The sequence below is a fragment of the Hydractinia symbiolongicarpus genome, chromosome 15 (assembly GCF_029227915.1).
Source record: "Hydractinia symbiolongicarpus strain clone_291-10 chromosome 15, HSymV2.1, whole genome shotgun sequence".
NCBI lineage: Eukaryota > Metazoa > Cnidaria > Hydrozoa > Anthoathecata > Hydractiniidae > Hydractinia > Hydractinia symbiolongicarpus.
Window position 1 is genome coordinate 3,940,170 of NC_079889.1, and position 21,884 is coordinate 3,962,053.

Sequence of the window (21,884 nt, forward strand, 5' to 3'; positions counted from 1 at the left end):
GGCAACTCATGGTGGCATCAATTCACTTATTGGTATTCACGCCAACCTGGGATTTTGGAGATCTCCACTAAAGTAAAAAAACGTAAACATTTTACTTATTGGCCATTTTACTGCATGCAAACTTCTGCTTGAAAGACAAGTTCCATGACAATTAGGAGCGTGTACCAAGCAACACGATTAACGAATGTATTAACGGGACAAAGGCGTTTACGTTTTTGTCTGCAAAATACACGTTATCTATTTTTAAACCTGTAAATATTTTAGCAAGCTTTTTTTTGACAAACTCTTCAGCTACAATAGACTCCCGGTTATTCGAACCTGCACTTATTCGAATAATTCGGTTATTCGAAGTGAGATGACGTTCCCCTTGGATCTGCTTACCCAACTCAGGCAAAAACACTCTCGGTTATTCGAACTTCAGTTATTCGAATAATTCGGTTATTCGAAGTGATTTTTATTCCCCTTGGGGCCAATTATAGGCTAAGTCACCCTCAGTTATTCGAATTTTTCTTATTGGGAGATCGTCGAGTGAGAACATTGATTTTCTGCGATTAAAACACTTTTTTTCTTCAAAAAATCAGGTTTCAATATTCATGGCTATTTACACTCTTCAAGCAATTTCTTCAAAAGTTCAATATTCTCCTTCGGTCCAGAGAATTGAAGCAAACAGGGGATCCTCAATCCCTTATCATCTCCAAAGTTAGTTCTTTTCCCTGTCACTTTTACTTTGCAAGTACACAACATCTCTGACTTCAGAAAGTAAAATATCGTTTTGGCAAATTTTCCTGTTTTTCCTTTAGATTGTCTTGATAATTGACAATTGCCCAGCTCATCCAGAAGTCACTGGTCTTAAAGCAGTAGAAATAGTTTTTCTACCACCAAATACAACGTCTAAGACCCAGCCCATGGATCAAGGTGTAATCCGAGCATTGAAGGCATATTACCGGTCAAATCTTGTGAAACGTCAAATAAAGTTCATTGACGGCGGTAAAGAGGTCCCTAAAATTAACATTCTTGAAGGGATGCAAATCTTGGTCAAATCATGGGACGCTGTTTCAAAAGACACCGTTAAAAACTGCTTTAAGAAGGCAGGCATCTCAAAAGAAGCACAGATCACGAGTCTCAATGATGCTGATGACCCATTTAAAACGCAGATGATTTTGTGGATATTGATTTTGAGGTATGCACGAGTAAATCAATTGAATTGACTGATGAGGAAATCGTGGAAATCGTACTTAATGAGGACAAAGATCAAAACGCGCCGAATCTCGAAGATGACGATGATGATGAAATTGAGGCACATGACATCCCCCCGAAGAAGCCAAAGCAGTCAGAGTTGGAAGAGGCCTTAGAATTGTTGGAAAGATGGTCTTTGTTTGACGAGAATGGTCTTGAAATCAGAAAGCAGTTAAACATGATAACACGTACATGTCAAAAACACTACATCGATAGTAAAAAACAATGTAGCATTAAAGATTTTTTTAAGAGTTGAACTCCTTGTATTTACTAGATACATTTTCTTTATAACTTTCATATTTTAAAACCTGTTAACAATTTGTTCAAATTTATTCTTTCTTCAAAAAGTAAAAATTCTTTGTGTTTACACGCTCAACTGAACCACAATGCCTCAATTACTTAAGAAAAGTCCATCCCATTAAGGTTAAGTTGAAAATCTGGCGGGAAAACGAATTTTTCAGTTATTCGAACTCCCGGTTATTCGAAGTAAATTCTTATCCCCCTTGAGGCTTCGAATAACCGGGAGTCTACTGTAGTAGTTAATTTACCTTATGAGATTTTAGGGTGTTTTCAAAATACACACCAGCAAATTCATAAGGGCTGATATATACGCTTTTACTATTGGCATGTTAGAATCAATATCAGTAAGAGATTATTTTGACTGGGTGTCTCGTTTGAAAGCATTTGCTGGTTTGAAATATCTCTTTAATAATATTCCGTCTGTCTGTTTGTGCACGAGAAAAAGGTTCAAACACGAAATATAAAGGACGGGCGACCGCGTGGATTTTTCCACGGGCTACCGGCTAGTTTATATTATAATACCCGTATACGCATGTCTGTCACGTCAAATGGTATGCACAGTAACGAGACACACAAAATGCGGTAAATAAAGGATGGCCGAACCCGTTAATTTATCCACGGCCACCGAAAAGTATTCTATACTTTCACTCGATTAGTATTTGACTGGGGTATTATCTACTACACAGGGTTCAGCATTTACTTACTCGTATTACCTAAACAAGCTGTTCTCAAGGTCAATTTTCGCATACCTAAAAAAAAGCCTGGTAGCGTGGTTACTTGGTAGGGTGATTAGTTGGCTCCCCTATGGATTCCTACTCGGTCTTCATACAAAGACGATATTTTTTAAGTTTAATTTTCGTATTCACGTTAAATAATTTTATTTAACCTAATTTTCGGTAGTATACTTGCATTGACTATTATTTTTGGCACATTTTTTGCCAACGCTCAAATTGTTTTTGCGCAAGAATTGTTTTTAATTAAGTGACGTCATAAACCTATGTAAATTACATACTGCCTTTACAATTCTTTTTAAACAGATGAAGAAAAAAGACACAAAGGTCAAGAACGCCATGAAAATCTCCTGTTTGTCCCTACCATCTATGTTCAGTCACGTAACTAAAATCGTCGCCAGAGAAAAGCTGCAAATCGTGGGATTTCCCAAAGGACAAAGTTTTCTCGGTAAGTGTGACCAACTATATATATCTTTTACGCACATTTGAGGCCAAGGTAATTTTATCATTTTCCAGAAAAATAAAAATTGTCTATATGGGCCGAAAATATGGTCAGGAATACTCAGAAATCTCTCCGATTTTTGACTTCAATAAGGTATCTTTGAATCTTCATAACTTTGGAACGAAAATTGATAAAAAGTATAATGACCCCTTGTTGGAAGGCTAAAGATAGCTATTACGCACTGACTTATTTAAGCGAGGAAACTACAATATTAAAAATAGCCTGAATATTCTATCTTGTATATTATAAATTCAAAATTTATGCATATTAACCGGTTATTATGCATAATAAAATTACCCCTTACCTCTTAGTACATAAGTTGCGTTCTATTTTGTTAAAAAAATTGGTGGAAAAGTTTTGCAAAAAAAAACCACAACTGTCCAAAATATAGCGGTTACACATTTGGAAAAAAATTTAGACTGGGATATACGTAAAAAACGGAAAGTCAAAAACAGACAGACAAAAACCCCCTTCCTTCAGGGCGTTCTTGGGCAACCACGAAAATTGAAATAAAAATTGAAAACAGCAAAGAATTTTAACATAATTTCTACTTTTATTTAGAAAACTCGAAATTAGACATATAATCTATATATTAATAAGCCAGTTCCGTGTGTCTGTAACAGGCAAAGTGGATGTCTCCATTTTCCTTTGATGTTGCCGAAAAATGCATGTCTAATATGTTAAATTTTCTGACGTTACGACGCGACGAAAATAACACTACTTTAACGTCAATATCCTATATTAAATTAATGAAGCCATTACAGTGCACCTAAAACTTCGAGGCCAAATAACTTGGAAACGAGGTGGTGACGTCAATGATTTTTCACCGCGTGGGTAACTAGGGACCACCTAGGACCAATTTGGGTAATTTTCCCAAACCTGGGTCCCCGAATCCGTTTCGGAATGGACGGGTTGATGACGTCATTAAAAAACCTTTAAACCCTAATATCTCTGCAACCGTTTGTCAAAAGTACATGATCCTATACATTTTCTTGCTCAGCGTTTCAAGATCTATACGATGAAGGCAACAGGCATACACATTTCTGAAAAAAAACATTTTGTGTTCTGACATGTCTCTGCTGACGTCATCAAAATTTAAATGACGGTTGTTTTTCTCTGTTATCCTGCCTAAGTGGATTTTTCCACGGGCCTTATCGACTAGTCTATATATTAATAAGCCAGTTCCGTGTGTCTGTAACAGGCAAAGTTGATATCGTCATTTTCCTTTAATCTTACCGAAATTTTCTTTGAAGTAACCGAAAAATGCATGTCTAATATGCTAAATTTTCTGACGGTACGGCGCGACGTCAATAACACCACTTTAACGTCAATATCCTATATTAAATTAATGAAGCCGTTACAGTGCACTTAAAACTTTGAGGCCAAATAACTTGGAAACGAGGTGGTGACGTCAATGATTTTTCACTGCGTGGGTAACTAGGGACCACCTGGGACCAATTTGGGTAAGTTTCCCAAACCTGGATCCCCGAATCCGTTTCGGAATGGACGGGTTGATGACGTCATCACAAAACCTTCAAATCCCAATATTTCTGCAACCGTTTGTCAAAAGTGCACGTTCCTATACATTTTCTTGATCAGCATTTCAAGATCTATATGATGAATGCAACGGGTGTACGGATTTGTGAAGAAATTTTTTTGGAACTTTTGATAGGGACTTTGCTGACGTCAGCAAAATTTTAAAGCCCTTAAATCTCCTTAGACGTTTGTCAAAAACATAGGATACTATACATTTTCTTGATCAGCGTTTCAAGATCTATACGATGAAGGCAACAGGTATACAAATTTCTAAAGAAAAGTTTTGGGGGTTTGACTGGCCATTGCTGACGTCAGCAAAATTTTAAAACCCTTATATCTCATTAACCGCTCATCAAAAGCACATGATCATATACATTTTCTTGATCAGCAGTTTAAGCTCTACACAGTAGAGGCAACGTGGAAACACAGTTCTACTTTTTTTTGTGGATGGGTTGCTGACGTCATCAAAATTTTTATTCTGCCTCAGTGGATTTTTCCACGGGCTTTATCGACTAGTCTATATAATAATACGCCAGTTCCGTGTCTCTGTGACAGGCAAAGTGGATGTCTTCATTTTCCTTTGATATTGCCGAAAAATGAATGTCTAATATGGTAAATATTCAGACATTACGGCGCGACGTCAATAACACCACTTTAACGTCAATATCCCTATTAAATTAATGAAGCCATTACAGTGCACCTAAAACTTTGAGGCTAAATAACTTGGAAACGAGTTGGTGACGTCAATGATTTTTTACCGCGTGGGTAACTAGGGACCACCTTGGACCAATTTGGGTAAGTTTCCCAAACCTGGGTCCCCGAATCCGTTTTGGAATGGACGGGTTGATGACGTCATCAAAAAATCTTCAAACCCTAATATCTCTGCAACCGTTTGTCAAAGATATATGATCCTATACATTTTCTTGATCATCGTTTCAAGGTCTATACGATGAAGGTAACAGGGATATAAATTTCTGAAAATCTTTTTTTGCGTTTTAACGGGCCATTGCTGACGTCAGCAAAATTTTAAAACCCTTCTATGTCTTTTGTAGTTCGTAGAAAAGTTATGATCCTATATTATTTTGATCAGCGTTTCAACCTCTACACGTTACAGGCAACGAATAAACTAAATTTCGCCAATTTTTTTTTTTTTTTTTTGGATTTGCAATGCTGACGACAGCAAACCAACATTTTCAATGTCCTATTGCCTAAGTGGATTTCTCCACGGGTCTTTATCGACTAGTCTATATAATAATACGCCAGTTCCGTGTGTCTGTCTGTCACTTTTGCAAAGTGGATTACATTCTTCAAAATTTTCTTTAACAAAATCTATAAAACATCGCCTATAAAATTGTTCTGTAATTTACCAAACTTTACCGATAAAATAGTATTGACGTCAAAGGAGAGTTTACTAAGATTAGTGAAGCCATTACAATGCACTTAAAACTTTGAGGCCAAATAACTTGGAAACGAGGTGGTGACGTCAATGTTTTTTCACCGCGTGGGTAACTAGGGACAACCTGGGACCAATTTGGGTAAGTTTTCCAAACCTGGGTCCCCGAATCCGTTTCGGAATGGACGGTTTGATGACGTCATCAAAAAACCTTTAAACCTTGATATCTCTGCAACCGTTTGTCAAAGATACATGATCATATACATTTTCTTGATCAGCATTTCAAGATCTATACGATGAAGGCAACAGGTATACAAATTTCTAAAAAAATATATTTATGTTGTATTTGCACTGCTGACGTCAGCAAGAAAACTAAAACAACCTATTTTTCCATTGTCCTTCTGCCTAAGTGGATTACTCCACGGGATTTATCGACTAGTCTATATAATAATACGCCAGTTCTGTCTGTCTGTCACTTTTGCAAAGTGGATAAAATTTCTTTGATAAAGTCTATAAAGCATCGCCCATAAATTTGTTCTGTAAATTAGCAAACTTTGACGTTAGAAAGTATATTAAGATTAGTGAAGCCATTGCATTGCACTTTTAAATTTAAGGCTAAATAACTTGGAGAAACAGGTGGAAATAACTGACGTCATCTCCTGCGTGAGTAACTAGGGACTACCTGGGACCAATTTAGGTAAGTTTTCCAAATCTGAGTCCCGGAATCCGTTTCGGAATGGACGGGTTGATGACGTCATCAAAAAACATTTAAACCTTGATATCTCTGCAACCGTTTGTCAAAAGCACATAATCCTATACATTTTCTTGATCGGCGTTTCAAGATCTATACGATGAAGGCAACAGGTATACAAATTTCTAAAAAAAATCTTCAAGGTTTTGACGGGTCTTTGCTGACGTCAGCAAAATTTTTAATCCCTGATATCTCCTTAGGCGTTCGTCGAGAACATATTATCCTGTACATTATTTTAACCAGCATTTCCACCTATACATTTAACAGACAAAGAATAAACAAATTTCGCGAATTTTTTTATCTGCATTGCACTGCTGAGGTCAGCAAAACATCTAAACAAACTCTCTTTTTATTGACCTTTTGCCTAAGTGGATTTCTCCACGGGCTTTATAGACTAGTATACAAATAATAAAGCAAAAAAAAGGCGCGTACAGTTTAAGTAGTACGTCACTTTCCTTTTTTTTAAAACATCGGAAGTGATTGTTACCATCGTAAAGATGATTCACTCAGCTCAGCAACCTCTTCCCGCAGAATGGCAGAAAGAGAGAAAAGGCATGTGGTTATTTCAGAGAATGTATACTTTTGTCAACCTCATCCCTGGGAGCATCTTGTATGTTTTCTAATAATCGGAACGGCCGGACGTCAGAAAGATACGAGATGCAAGGGGACGAGGTTGTACTTTTGTATAAATTATGTGGGATTTTAGAAATCTACACTGTTTTAGTGCGTTAAAGTTATGAACTATAGATGACGCTGCAGAAAAAAACAAGTCGGCGGGGGCTACAAAAATTGCTGCGGGGGCGTATATTTCCTCCCTATCAATGTCTATTTAACCGATTTTAACCGAAAGCATAGAGCCCGACCGTGCTGTAGACCAAAAAAAGAGTTGTGTACATGATGCCAACCATTTCAGCCCGCACCAATCAATGCAAACTCAAGTTTAGGACGTGAACGTATTCCGCAACCTGGTACCCAGGATCCTGGAGCCGTCATTACTGAGTGAACTTCGTCAACAAGGCAAATGCCCTGGAAACGAGGTTGCGTATTCCATACTTTAACTGAACCAATAAAAAAAGATTTTTATATTACGGGCCTCTAATTTTCGTAAGGATGGGAAATTTTGTGATTCACATATAGAACGATAAACTTCACACCCTCATTTCCAGGGATTTTTGAAGGTAATCACATCAAAAAGGCAATAATACCTGGAAACGAACTCCAATTCACTAAGCTACTGGGTAATCCGAAGCAGCACGCATTTCTTAATAAGCAATTGAATGTTAAAGGCTGACGTTGAGATTTGACGACAAAACTGGCCAGAATGGAAATTTTGGAAAGGTAAGTTTTGATGATCTGATGAACCAACAAATAGCTTTTTAAAACAACAAAAAATACTTTTTTCTAATTAGTAAATAAACGTTAATGACTATATATAGCCAGTATAAACGCAAACCTCGAATTTGTGTACTTGTGCTTTTGTACAGAACTAAAGTTGCTTAATTATTTGTCAATCCGAAAATAATGCATTACATTTCTAAGGGGCTGTTTACATGAGCCGGGTTAGTGGGCTGGCCCGTTTACGGAGATCTCGCTTGTTCCTCATTTTCCTCATATTTCCGCTCATCTGTTTATATGGTCAAACGTTTTGGCTCGGTAGGCGAGATCTCGTTTCTCAGGAGGCGGCATCCCGGTAGGCGGGAGGAACATTTTCTCATATAAACAGTAACAAAACGGGCTAGCCCGTCTAGGCGAGATGGTTTATTATGCTCAACTAATAAAATCTTTTGTTATAAAAAGTATTTCTTTTGTTCTATATTACTTAATGTTTTCATTGTTCAGAGCTAGCCCGTCTAACCGAAGTAGCTTTTTCTTCATATAAACACTAGTTAAAAGCCAGCCCGGCAAGTGAGCCAGCCCGTTTGCCGAGCCAGCCCGCCTCCATATAAACAGTCCCCAAGAGTATTACCTGTATTTAGTCTTCATAAATCATTACATGTGTTGTATGTCTACTGCGTTTTAAACCCAAGTGAATTATTTCAAATTTAGCTCTTCCCACCTCGAACGTTGTAAATTTCATAGGTTAACCTCGTCCACAGGGCTCTTTTTCTCTTTCTCGATGAGGTTGCTTCATAGGTGTATCCGCAGTTAATGCGTACTTCCAAAATATTTAATGTGTTTTACATCTGACAACAGTAAGGGAAATAGGCTAATGCTTCCCAAAATCTCACGACTTTGGAAAACATGTTTGGGAGGAATGTCAACTGTCAGGGGATTGAAACATAACACAAATGTTTACTGACTGGGAGGGTGGTTGTATAATCAATTCAAAACCTTTGAAATTTAAAAAAACGGAGTTTGACCCCCCTTATAATTTGGTAGGGTAAGTACAAGGAGTTATTAACTTGTAGAAATACACCACGTTGGACACAGGCACGTGAAAACAAATTTTAACAGGGGCAAATACAGAATTTTTTTTAGCAGGCTAAACCATATTACGAGCGTTAAAATTGTCTTACGCGTAAAGGGCGTATTACATAATACTTTTAATATGAGGAAGGGCGCAAAGAAATAACATAAAAAAAGAAATGGCATTCTTGTGTGTTATTGGTCCGCTTTATTGACTTCATCTGACTTCGTAGACAACAAAAGGTCCTAGGTACAAGGGTTATAAAGAAACAAATAAAAAACAGACTTGAACACAAAAAACAAGGTCATTAGTTGCTGTAGATTATTGTATAAAAATGAACGACATATTTACATAAATACATGAGATGACGTGTATGTAATTATTAACCCATTTTGAAATTATCAATCCAATAACTTCATTATTAATAAAGGAAAGACAACAATAAACATCTATACAACCTAGAGCTTAGCCTCTTATTACTACTGTACAAGAAGGGTTTGAGTTCCAGGTTGTCATACTATGAACGCAGACTTAAATTGTCAAAAGATGCAGGACAGAAAAAAGTTTAACAAACCTATTCAATAGAAAATTCGACACAAACTGTATTTCAAAACAGATGACTGGCCGGAATCAAGGGCGTTTGCAAATAACTGGCGGGTAAATTAACGAGGGGTAAGTGAAAAGTGCAACTGTTCTGAAAAGGAAAACAACCACCTCGAATCTCTGTTTAAACTAAAAACATTTGAAACAGGTAGGTTACACGAAAACCTATTAGTGTTCAAATAAAACAAATTATTTCAAAGAACAAAAAAGTTTCCGAAGTTTGCAATGGAAATCCGTAGTACAGAACCAAATTAAAAATAAATTAAATGAAAAAGCAACAACACAAAGAAACAAAAAATTACAAACAAAACAAAAAAAAAACAAAAAAAAAACAATAAGAAGGGAGGCTACCAGCATTCTTCTTTTAAAGAGTATGATTTCTCCCATTACAATCCTACCTATTTTTACCTCTGAAATCCACGATTAATTACTGCCTTATTTCAAAACCTCTTCCATTGTTTATTTGTCTAGCACCCTATCTGTACCGTCACATTTTACTCTCATTGAAAATTTGTCAGAGGTGAACATGAACCTCTGACAAATTTTCAATAAGAGTAATACTGTGACAGAAGCACACCATGGACTATCGTTCCCTCAATAACATCATGTTCAAACATCACCCGTCTTCGTTTCGGTGGCACAACCAACACAACATATAATTTAAAATACGAAAATAAGTAAAATAATATCTTTTTCACAATTCTTAACAATAAAAAAAATCTATGCTAAAATGGTTTAAAAACATGCGTAGGGTGAAAGAATCAAGTAAAAAACAAACAAACAAATAAACAAACAAATAAACAGAAAAACAGGTTGTATAAAATTCGATCGGAAAGAATAAAACAATTTTTACATATACACACACACCGGAATAAAAACACACACACCGGAATAAAAACAGAACGACAATTGCACAACACAAAATAGTGCAAACGACACCGGAGCTTTCATTCTTTCCTGAAAGATACTTATCGAGAAGCATTTAAGTTTATCAATGTATCTGGCACCAGTGACATCAATTTAAAGTTGACATTAGACATTATCTTGAACTTACTCAATAAAGGTACTCGTCCACGCACGATAACAGAATTCATCAGCCTATCACATGACAGCTTAGCGCCAGTTGATTTTCTTCATCAGGCATTTCTCGCATGCACCAGCGATACTGGGTTAATTAAAACACATCCCTTGACACGGATGAGACAATTAAAATCGGCTACATGGCTGTATTGGACTCATTTTCGTCTCCTAAGCTGCATGTACGTGAAACGTCTCTTATCTAAAATAGATTGCGTCTTCTTATACACGTTGTTGAAAGTACATAGCTGCAGTTATTTTTATGTCTATAAAGCAGAGCCAAACGTAATCTAGTGATTTTAAAAACGCTGAACGCATTTTGGAAGAGGCTGCCTAATAATGCTGAAGTATTTCCAGTGAGTTGTATTACTTTTTAAAGAAGCTTGTCTCGCTTACCTGTCTCATATAGTCTTCACAGTGCTGCTTTGCAGTCTTTAGTAAATCTGCTTGCCCAGATAATACTTTAATGTTCCAAGAAAAATTCTCTATAACCTAAAACAAATGCGATCGAATAATGAGGAACAGCAAGACATACCACTCTCGGCCAGTGTAAATAAATATAACGAAATATAACGAAACATGTCAGAACATATCAAACACGTCAAAAGTGTTGAAACATGTCGAAACATGTCAAAAATATCGATACATGTCGAAAAGTGTCGAAACATGTCAAAAATATCGATACATGTCAAAATATCGTCGAAAATATCGATAAATATCGAAAAATATCAAAACATGTCCGTATACTTCGTCAAGTTATACTGCTGCAGGGAAGTGCCAACTTTTTCTTGGGAAAAATTTTTTTTCTAGGAAGTTAAAATTAAACGCTATACAAGAAATATAGGCAAGAATACCTTGTGTGTTCTCTTTTCTTTGAAACCTTCTTGCGCACATTTCTTCCGCAAGTCACTCTAAAAATTAACACCGAGAATGTTATGCAAACAACTACATTTCCGTCGTCTTTTACACCGAATTCTCTCACAATCTTCTGTGGTCAAAAACAACAGGAACAGAAAATTTGAAAAATCATAACGATTTTTTCCTGCTTTCAATCACACCACGGGCAATGTCACGCAGCGGATAATGTGACACCACAAGCCTCGTCTACACTTTGAGATGAAAAACAGTAAATTCTGAAAGCAGATTTTCAAAATAAGCTTTTCCGTTGACCCGAAGTGCCGTTCTGACTTTTTTGCAGACCGAAACGAATGATCTTATAAAAACAAAGGATGTTTAGCATAAACAAACAAACAAAAACAAAAACAATTAAAATGTAGTACTGTAGCACTTAAACTTATTTGGGGTAACCCAGCGTTGGGTTCTGACGCCCCATAATCATTTTATCACACCTCTGGTTGTTATTTGTATGCAGAAGAGGACGGCGCAAAGGCATGACGCCAGTCAAAGCAACGGATACACTTATTCTTGACACGACCAAAGTGAAATCTGGACTACGAACCAAGAAAATAAACCTGATAAATCGGATTCTGGACTACTGTGGAAAAAAAACACAATAAAAAATATAAAAACTCCTCACATGCCACTCCAGTGCTGATCTTCTAGCGTGAGATAATCGCTCGTAGACATCACCAGCATGCTCCAGTAAGGTTTTACTTTCATTTAAAAACTAAAGAAGTTAAAACTGGACATTACAAAGGGAAAGTGAAACCAATGATTACAAAAGAACAATGTGCACTTCAATTTAAGGGTTCAACAACACGCCAATATCAAACATGATTATAAACAATTAAATTTTTAGACAGACATGAAAACATTATTTTTGGTTAAATTTGGAGTAGTTAAGGCTTGTTGCCTAGCAGCATAATTTTTCTTCGACATAAAATCAACTGAAATTTGTAAATAGTCATCCGTTTTCAGGTTAAAGTTAATCTATCAAAACAAAAACGATGTTTTAAGTTAATTTTAAAACCAGGTTTTTTCTTGCATAGGTCACTTCGTTATCGCGCGTGACCAAAATTACGGTAAAAAACTAAACACAAAATTTTAAAGTAACGAGAAGTTGTGTCACACCTTCACAGAGCAATCAAAAAGCTTATGCTACATAAATTACATAAAGCGTGTGACCAACGCTTGAGTGGAAAGTGTACTTTTGGTATTCTTTGATTAATACCTCGATGAACGTAAATTAACACGTCGTAAATTAGAATTGCAACTAATTATTTCTGAACGATAAATAATTATTAAAATTATAATTGTTGGCGCATAATTAGCGCATCTATATGCTCCCATAATTAGCGTATCCACATGCGCGCATAATTACCACATCTCTGAAGCTATCATAAAAGACATTATGAAAGAGAATAGGGAAAAGCAAACGGTAAATGTACATTGTTTTTTCTAACTGCATGAGTGAGTGACATTTCTTTTCGTTATTAAATTTGTAAGTGACTTACATCTTCAAAAGCATCGAGAGCTTTGGATAACACGTGACCAGGATCACCTAGTTTTTCTAAGGTCGGTATCTAAAAACAACAAAGAACTGTACGTCTCCATGCAACCAGTGTGCAACAAAAGGTAACCAACAAAATGAATTGTTGTTTAAAAAAATTAGAATGTAATATATATTAAATAATTGTGATCAATAGTAATGATATGTTGTATAGCAAAAAATACATTTAAAGACGACTTTGACACAATCACTGGGTTACCATGACAGCAACAAAAAAAAACACGAATACACGAAATCAATATCACTAAAATTTCTATCTTCGTGTGACCAATTAATTTTTAGACAATTCTTTCCAACTTTAATTTTACTAAATTCTGCGACTACATAGACACAGTACACTATCTCGCCACGTACCTCAGTAGAAAATTTTAACGCTACTTTTACGGCAGATGTTTCCGCAGCATGATCAAGGCGGCTCGCCAGAATACGAATACACTGTTTGATGTTTGCGCGCGGTGTTAACCCACAGCAGTCCTAAATGAGAGGTCCAGTTTAGATTATTACACAAAAATAAAATAAAAAAGATCGGTTATTTGTATCTGCCAAAATTTTTCTTTGATTGTTCTGAAATTTCATAACCTTTTCCTCTTCTCTCCTGGATACTCTTCATTTTCTAAGCAATCCTGGATACCCCTGAGGTAGCTGTTACGTTCTGTAACACAATTTGACCTTGGTGTCATATTAGCAAGGTACAATTTTTTCCCCTGAATTCACACTTATTCCCAAGAAATTTTAGCACATTCCCCACATTTGGCTTCTTTTTAATAACAGACATAAAATATTTAAGGACTTTATTGCTCAAACATTAAGCTATTTGTCATGCAAAAGAGGCATTAGCCTATTAAAACATTTAAAGTCACTCAGTTCAAATAATTCTTCTGATGAAAGAAATGTACCCTTAACATTAAGGTTTTCTCCGTTTGAAAACTTTGACCACCATCTTTTTGTGATTGATGTTTCCAAAAGAAAATGGAAAAATAAAGGTTATTTAAATTTTTTCGTCTACTTTCTGAATGTTAGGAAAATTAATCCATAAAAAATTTTGGACACTTAAACTTTGGGACAGCAAATTTTTCCTGATGTTTGACATGTTCTGAAGAACGTTTTGCGCAAAATTTAAAAACGCCTGGAAATGTTGGTAGTTAATATGACACACACCCCGAAATAAGAAAACTGTTAATCGCTAATCTTGGCTGGATAAGGAAAAAATCACTTGAGTAAACCTAGCAAGCAATCCCACAAACAATCTACAAGCAACAGAAAAAGAAAGAAGACGCACCTTAAACGTGTTTAAACTTATTTGAAAGTTATCACGTAAGTTGGTGGCTTCTCGTAACGGATGGATAGAAAGCTAAAACAAAGAAATTACAGGTGTAGATCTTTCACAGGCATGCATTATAACCGGTTTGGCTCGGCATGCCGTATTAAAAAAAGCACTTATTAGCAAGACTGAGGCGTGTAAAATAACTTCTTAGGCGTTTCGCACGGTTTAAAACGACTTCTCCCCGTTTAAACAAAAGGACAGACGAGTCTGACATGTATGTCTAGGAAGTTCGTCTTTGTTCGGCAATCCTAATGATACGCGTCTCGGCCATTTACTACCTCGCTTGAAACAAAGTTTTAAGTATTCCATACCTTGAAAGTGTCATCGATAACCTTCATACCCAGACTCTTTAAACTTGTATACTGAAATAGAAACGAAGATAATCACGCTAAGAACCCAGTCCTCATGGTAATTATATAAAACAGAATACAGAACACGGCTATTGTTATAAGCAGCACAACATTCTTTCTAAGGCTCAATGTTGCTTTAATCCTATTCCTGCTGGGCCTTTTAGGGCCTCCTTAATGCTGGGGGAGGCTGATTCGACCTCCCCTCCCCTCCTGTGTAATTTTTAAAATTTTTGTCCGTTATACTTAAAACTAACCACACGTATTAATAATTTAGCGAAAAAAAATTTGATGACGTCAGCATTTTTGGTGATGACGTCATCAAATTTGGTGACATATAGAGAAAAAGCACTAATGAGCACGATGAATTTAGTAACAATAATAATAGAAACACGAAATAATATAACAATATAAACTAAGAAGTCACATAAAGCTTTTAAAAACATGTAAAAACATTTTTTTTCAGAATTTTACTCAACATACACTTCCGGCATAATTCCAAAAAAATTTCTTTTGAAAAACATAGCTAAATAAAAGTCACAACATTTAAAGGTGTAACTATAAACACATAAAAAGTTGTTAAAAAAAGTTTCTAAAAAAATTTCCTCTCTTTCACAGACATGGTCAAATTCGCGCTTTTGTTTTCCACAGTTAAACTAGTGCGCCAATCGAAACTACACTTTTTATTTGCATCACTTTTCAAATGAAAATTAAATAACCGTTAAAACAAGATACGTGTCATGAACTATATTTGTTATAATACTTGTTTTCAACTTTTTTAGATTTTATTTTCCAACCTAAAAAAAGCTTTGAGGCCCATGTTGCTTATAAAATGTTGATTATATAAAAAAAGGTGTACCCACTAAAGATAGGGAAACATATTTAAATAAGCAAGTGTTGCAATTAAGCAGTAGTAAGCTGAAGAAATGCATAAAGCAAGGTACCAATAAATTCGAAATAGCTGTTCGAATTCACAAAATTTAAATAACGTAGATAAACGCATATAAAAATTTCATCTTGACAGGGGGCGCTTATTGGGCAGGGGCTGTTAATTCAGAAGGGGCGCTTCTTATAAATGTTTTTTTAGAAAGGCAATTTTTTTAAACTTCATTCTCATAACTTTTATGAAAATAAAGCGCTTATTAGAGCAGGGGCGCTTATTTGGCACGGGGCGCTTAATCTGTCATTTACGGTAAGCGAATATTTACTTTATAACAAATGAACTTACGTCTTTTTTCTTCAATGATTTTGGTATAGAAAAACCTTTATTCTTTAGAGTCTACGAAAAAAAAATGCAAGATTTGAAAATGAACTTCTCAAGATAACTGGCCAAAATAGCCATAATCGTAGTTTTACAGAGGGAGTTTTATGTGCTGTCATCTGCTAGCTTTCGCGGTAACTTGAAACACACCAACAGTGAACACCCGACAACTTCGTACGTACCATTTCAGACTGTGGCAAAAATGAGATATGTACAAATAAAGAAGCGGGAGCAATGTTCTCTCCCATGTTTGATAGCAAGTATACAGTGCGATAACCTAAGGAAAACAAAACAAAATCATGTACACATCATGTACAAATCATGTACCAAAGTGGGACGCTGCATATACACTGCAACATCGGTTGGCTATCTTAAAAATTACTGAAAAACAAGTTAGCATCCAAACCCTACAGTTGCACACACACTGGGGAATCGCCACGAACATCACTAGTCTGATGACCTACCTTGTCGTATACAGTCCACAGGTATCGTGAACTGTCCTATAAAGCAATCTCCAATGTGGTCATCGTCCAAAACCACAAATCGTAAGAGAGCTATTTCAGGTAAAATTATTCGAAATTCGAATGTTTCGTCGAACACAGGGTTGTAACCATTGTGCGGGATGGTCCGAGTTCGTTCGTAGTGGCAGTCAGCAGCTATGCCATACAGTTCTACCATCACGTATGGATCTAGTGCGTCTCCTTTTGACGTCGAGCCACGTGGTTTAGGTAATTGGAAGCCACTTATAACCTAAGTAATAAAAAACAGTAAGTCGAACAGTATAAAACAAATTAGACGCATTTTTTTTATAAGCAACATTTCTTTGATAAGCCCCAAATTAGTTAAATCTTTTGGAAAGCTCTGCTAAATTCTAAACTTGCTGTTGACTCACTTGTTCCTTAACGCGCGAACAATCAAACGCCCCCGTCAGAATAAACCAATAAACACCAACGAATCAACATCAAGGGCAAAATCTTAATATTCTGAAAAACGCCAAGGGCGCTTAATGAACTATTTACAGTATCATTTACAATTTTAAATCTGATGGAAATAAATTGGTTGATGTTAACAAACGAAAAACCGAGAAGAAGAGTGTAGTCTGATTCAGCTAGGAAGGAAAGAATACGGCGTATATGTAAGTATATTTATATGTATGTATATTTATGTGTATGTATATTTATATGATGTATATTTATATGTGCAGAAAAACATTACTGCCTCAACTTGTCGGTACACGGAAACCCGTTAAAACTCACATGCTATCTGGCAAATTATCCGATTAATCCGATTATCAGCACTGACTTACTTTTATTTGTAGCGTGAGAGGACAAATACCAGGAATTTCATTTTTCATCGTTGGACTAAAATACGCCACTTCTAAAAGAAGAAGGAAACGATGAATCATTATTAAAACTGCGACAGGAAAAATCCGGATGAACACAAGAAAATCGAAGGCGAGAAAAAGCCATCATAACTCTTAAAAATGCAACGTCGAAAAAAAACGTCGTCAAGCCTATTGCGACCTGAAGGAAAAAAGTTGTATAAAAAACAACCATTCAACTCTTATATTTTAGCACTTTTGTTTAACAAAGAAGAAATATATGAATCAGAGATTTCTAACCACCGAACATGGTGGGGATCACAACATTGTGATTTAAACTCCTGAAAAAAAGAAACCTACCTTCCCTCATTACCGAAGGCTTTAAGGTGTACCCACATTGACCATTTTTCAAAAATCTCCCTCTGTTTAAATCCATTGCTAAACCCGGATACTGGTAATTTAAAGCCACTAAAAACAAAATAAAAAAAAATTTAGAGGCAAGCGTTAATAGGTTTAACAAAGGAGCACTGGAAACAAGTATTGCAATTGGCTGATGAAATTCTCACGCTCAAACCATAAAGAAAAACCACCACGGCAGTAACGCATCAGTTACACGAAGAGCTTGGGTACAAGGGGGACTTATTCGATTAACAAGGGGGAGTGTGGTAGAGAATGCAAATATTTGTGAAGTTAAAATAACATATTAAAGTTCAGACATTTCGTCCAGTTTGTTTATGTTAACGAACAGCCGCAGTACATAAGGATTGTTATATCAGATACAAACTGTGCGTTGCATACAGTGGACTTAAAAACCCTAGAATTTTAGCTGACATCAGCATGTTTTATTTTTGTGAATTTCTATACTGGATTGATTCAATGATAGCATGTAAAAAAAGAATGCTCTACGGAAAGAACTTGAATTACACATGTTTCCGGTTGTCAGTATTCATAAAATACACAAACAATTTCCATTGGCCAATAATTTTGCTGATTTCAAATTGAGCTTCCTGCATCCCTGATATAACTTTGACACTTTTGGACTAAAATACCTGACATTTTACTCTCTTTTTAATTATTTCGGGTTGATACAACTAATATAATAACGATTGGATTACCCGAAAAATGTAAATTTTAATACAAGCATATTGACAGAACAGACTGTAAAAAATTAGAGACAGAAAAGTTCAGATGACCTAAGAAGCAGGCTAGGTATCCGTAGCATTAAATATGTTATCCAGATAAAAAGATTCAGTTGGTAGGGACACTTGGAAAAAATGAAGGAGGATAATTGGGTAAGAAAGTGTAGAGATTTGATAGTTCCTAGAGGAAGAGCCCAGATGTAGACCGAGAAAGATTTGGCAGGAGGTTATAAGGACAGACTTGATGCAAAAGATATTGATTTTAGATCTAACACAGTCTAGATTGGAAGAGGGTCATTAATATGCCAAGTCCAACCCATGTTAGCATAGAAAATAGACGGTAAGCCGAGAATGATGATGATAACTAAAAGATCATCCCAATACTGCAAATCTCAACACTACCCTACAACAACACGGAATGTGATCTTACATGAACGACTTACCTAGCTGACATCCGCAGTTCCAAAATTCCACAGGGTTATAATTACTAGAGTCCATGCGTTTCGCTGCAGGGTAAACACGGCTAAGAAACTTTTTATTGTAACTAACGAATTCTTCAGGGCATGTCTGACACAACCGTCTGCCGCTTGTTTCACCAATTGAACAGATCTCCCAATATTTCTCTAAAAAATCGAATTTAGGGGAGGTACAATTAATAGAATACTTCAACAGTGGGTTGTCACTCCAAAAAAACAACAACTTCCTTTACAATTAGGGTTTAAATGTTACTATCTGAAAATATTCACAAATCAAGCAGTTATTTCCCTCTTTTATTTTCATTTCCGCTTTTTTGCATATTTTATTTCAGTGAAATAGACACGAAAATTATCTCCCTAGACTGCGCCGAAATATATAAAACAATCCTATTTAAATCCTGCATGTCAAAAAAATGTTCCCTTTGTGAACAACTATTTCGAAAAACCAGAGAAACCAACACGAGAAGAACCAAACAATAAACTTACGTCGGTCGAACGATTGTTGAAAACTTTGAAAACGTACGGATTTACATAAATTAACTAATTCCGACAGATCTGGAGCGAGTTTCATCATCTTACTGCTTGTAACTTGCGCCTGAAATGGAAACATAACAGAAGTTGAAGCTTCTGCCATTTTAATTTGTTCTCATGCTAACTACCACATGTGCTTGGGCAGCAAATACTGCTATAGGCTATTGACAAATAATTGCCACTTCTGGTACCGTAATGTTTGACGACAGAGAATTAGCCATAAATCCTCTGATAGCCAGAAGGTCAAACCACGAGGGACATAGTGACAAAATCTAATCATTAACAATGCCTTGTAAGATGTCGTTAAAAAAAGTTGCCAAAAAACTGACATGGTTAACAAACAGAACATAATAATTCGTTTTGAGTCTAAAGTTATAGTTGAAATATATTAAAAAAGAGCGCGTTATAACTAGAGGACATTATAATCACGAATATTTATCCAGGATAACCTCTTCAGTTCATAATAGTACTGTTATCATCCTGCAAAGGAGTCCTAGCTCACTTAACGCTCCCACTTGAGCTATGAAAGGCGTGCAACCAGAGCAATCGCCTGAGATATCAATCCTATTTTCATACTGAACTTTAAGCAGAGAGAATGAATTTATATTTTTATAGTCTCTGCATTGATTCGGTCACCGTTTAAAATCAAGACTTTCCGCACTGGAAACGAATGCTCTAACAACAAAGCCGGTAAAGGTTTTTTAAGTGGAAGTAAAAATTAAAGTAACAAAAAACTTATACTGTAACGCATGTGTTGTCAACAAAACTGTAGCTTCCAATTGTAGGAGATGTGTACTTAAAGGGAACTAGGTAAATGTATAGGACTTAAATCGAGCGCACTTTCAAAGTATAATACCATGGTGAGAAAACGCCAAAATTAACAGACCTTTGAATGTAAAGGAATTTTAATGGTATAGTTTTGTTCAATTATTTTTAGTTAGCCCTATTGCTGTATTTTATAGAATAACAAAAGAATTTCAAATGAAAGATAGAAAAGTATCATGAAACCAAAAGTAGAAACAAACCTCTGAAGCGGATGCTTTTCTTAAACTCTTTTGTGGTTGCTGTTGTATTAACTGCTTTTGAAATGCAATATTATCAGTACCCTCGTTTCGTTTTTCGTTTTCGAGATTTTTTATAATAATGGACTGATCTTCTTCCTCTTCCTCACTGACGTCACCAACCTCTGACACAGAACTGGAACTGCTTCGAGGTAACTTTTTATTCTAAAAAAAAGACAATTGAGATACATTGGAACCCTATTAGGGTGGATGGGAAATTAAAATCTTAAGAGAAAACACTAAAAAAAGGAATAAAATCATTTAATATTTTAGGAGATTTTGGAAAAGTTTTGTTGAATGTTACTAGTCAATCCACAAAACTTATGCTGAAATTTTTATCACATAAAACGTAATACTTCATGATTAAGCAATTTTTTTTCATTGTTTTAGGTTTTTTTAAGGATTTTAAGGTGTGGTCATCCTGCCTATGAAAACAAACAGAGTAAGAAGATCGAAGATAGATCAAACGTAACACACAGAGCATCTTTACACATAGTGTAACTCATAAAGTCAGCGCTCGACAGTAACAAACAAAAAACAAGTTCTTTGTACACACCTTGACTATAATTTTTCCCTTGAGGGATTCAGGAGAAGGGAGATATGAAATACTTTCATTTACTGGTGTTTTATACAAAGAATCTAAAAAATTAAAATAATATTTGGCTGTTAGAAACAGAAATTAATCAATCTCTTTGATTTCAAGGAAAAGTTGTATTAAAACGTGCAACAAATATCAGGTAAAGAACAGGTAATGAACTAAATTAAGAAGTGCTTACAGATTCCTATAACAAGGGAGACATACAAAGCAACATACCAAATTTATACAACAAGAAATTAATATACTAAATTAAATCACCTTTAAAAATTTGTTTTAAATACATGGCCATCACTTCTTGCTGTTTGATAGAACAATGATTTTCCAAAGATAATATGAGAGGATAGCTATAAATTTAAAATGTCACAGGAATAGAAAGCTATAGACTTAGTGTGATCTAAATGTAAACCGTATGCATTCAAAGCTATAGTTGCATATCACGATCATAATATACGTAAAAAGAAAAATTTTTTAGCTTATTAGTATTCAACGTTTTCAATGAAAATATTAAATGCAGCCAGTCGCACTTCATTGCTCCCCAATAAAATCTACACAAAAATTCAACACAATGGAGGCGAAGAAGGAAAAAAAACAGAACACAACAACAGAAAACTATGAAGTCACACAAAGCAACCTAAACGAATATAAGACACTTACTCAGAAGAAATAAAGGCATAATCATTAATAGCTTTTAACACATCAGAAAATAAAATTTTAGTTGTAAGAGTGTGACCATGGTATATTATTGGTTCGTTGTTTGGTCCATCCCAGCAATCCACTAAAGAAAAGATGTGCAGAAATAAATGGGTGTACAATACAAATA

General features: G+C 35.6%; 1 protein-coding gene across 1 annotated transcript in view; it reads right to left on the reverse strand.

Moving 5' to 3' along the window:
* Positions 1-9,163: 9,163 nt before the first annotated feature.
* The window catches only part of LOC130628720 (inactive phospholipase C-like protein 2), a 28,026-nt gene continuing 15,305 nt past the window's right edge, over positions 9,164-21,884 (reverse strand). The window contains exons 11-29 of the mRNA XM_057441704.1: positions 21,719-21,839; positions 21,323-21,408; positions 21,023-21,105; positions 20,431-20,631; positions 19,361-19,469; positions 18,842-19,021; positions 17,620-17,727; positions 17,245-17,315; positions 16,403-16,688; positions 16,121-16,215; positions 15,906-15,956; positions 14,642-14,692; positions 14,286-14,357; positions 13,361-13,480; positions 12,951-13,019; positions 12,074-12,163; positions 11,391-11,447; positions 10,933-11,028; positions 9,164-10,738 (exon numbers count right to left, since the gene is read on the reverse strand). Coding sequence (XP_057297687.1) covers positions 10,676-10,738; positions 10,933-11,028; positions 11,391-11,447; positions 12,074-12,163; positions 12,951-13,019; positions 13,361-13,480; positions 14,286-14,357; positions 14,642-14,692; positions 15,906-15,956; positions 16,121-16,215; positions 16,403-16,688; positions 17,245-17,315; positions 17,620-17,727; positions 18,842-19,021; positions 19,361-19,469; positions 20,431-20,631; positions 21,023-21,105; positions 21,323-21,408; positions 21,719-21,839 — 2,009 coding nt within the window. The 3' untranslated portion in view covers positions 9,164-10,675. The remainder of the gene's footprint in view (positions 10,739-10,932; positions 11,029-11,390; positions 11,448-12,073; positions 12,164-12,950; positions 13,020-13,360; positions 13,481-14,285; positions 14,358-14,641; positions 14,693-15,905; positions 15,957-16,120; positions 16,216-16,402; positions 16,689-17,244; positions 17,316-17,619; positions 17,728-18,841; positions 19,022-19,360; positions 19,470-20,430; positions 20,632-21,022; positions 21,106-21,322; positions 21,409-21,718; positions 21,840-21,884) is intronic.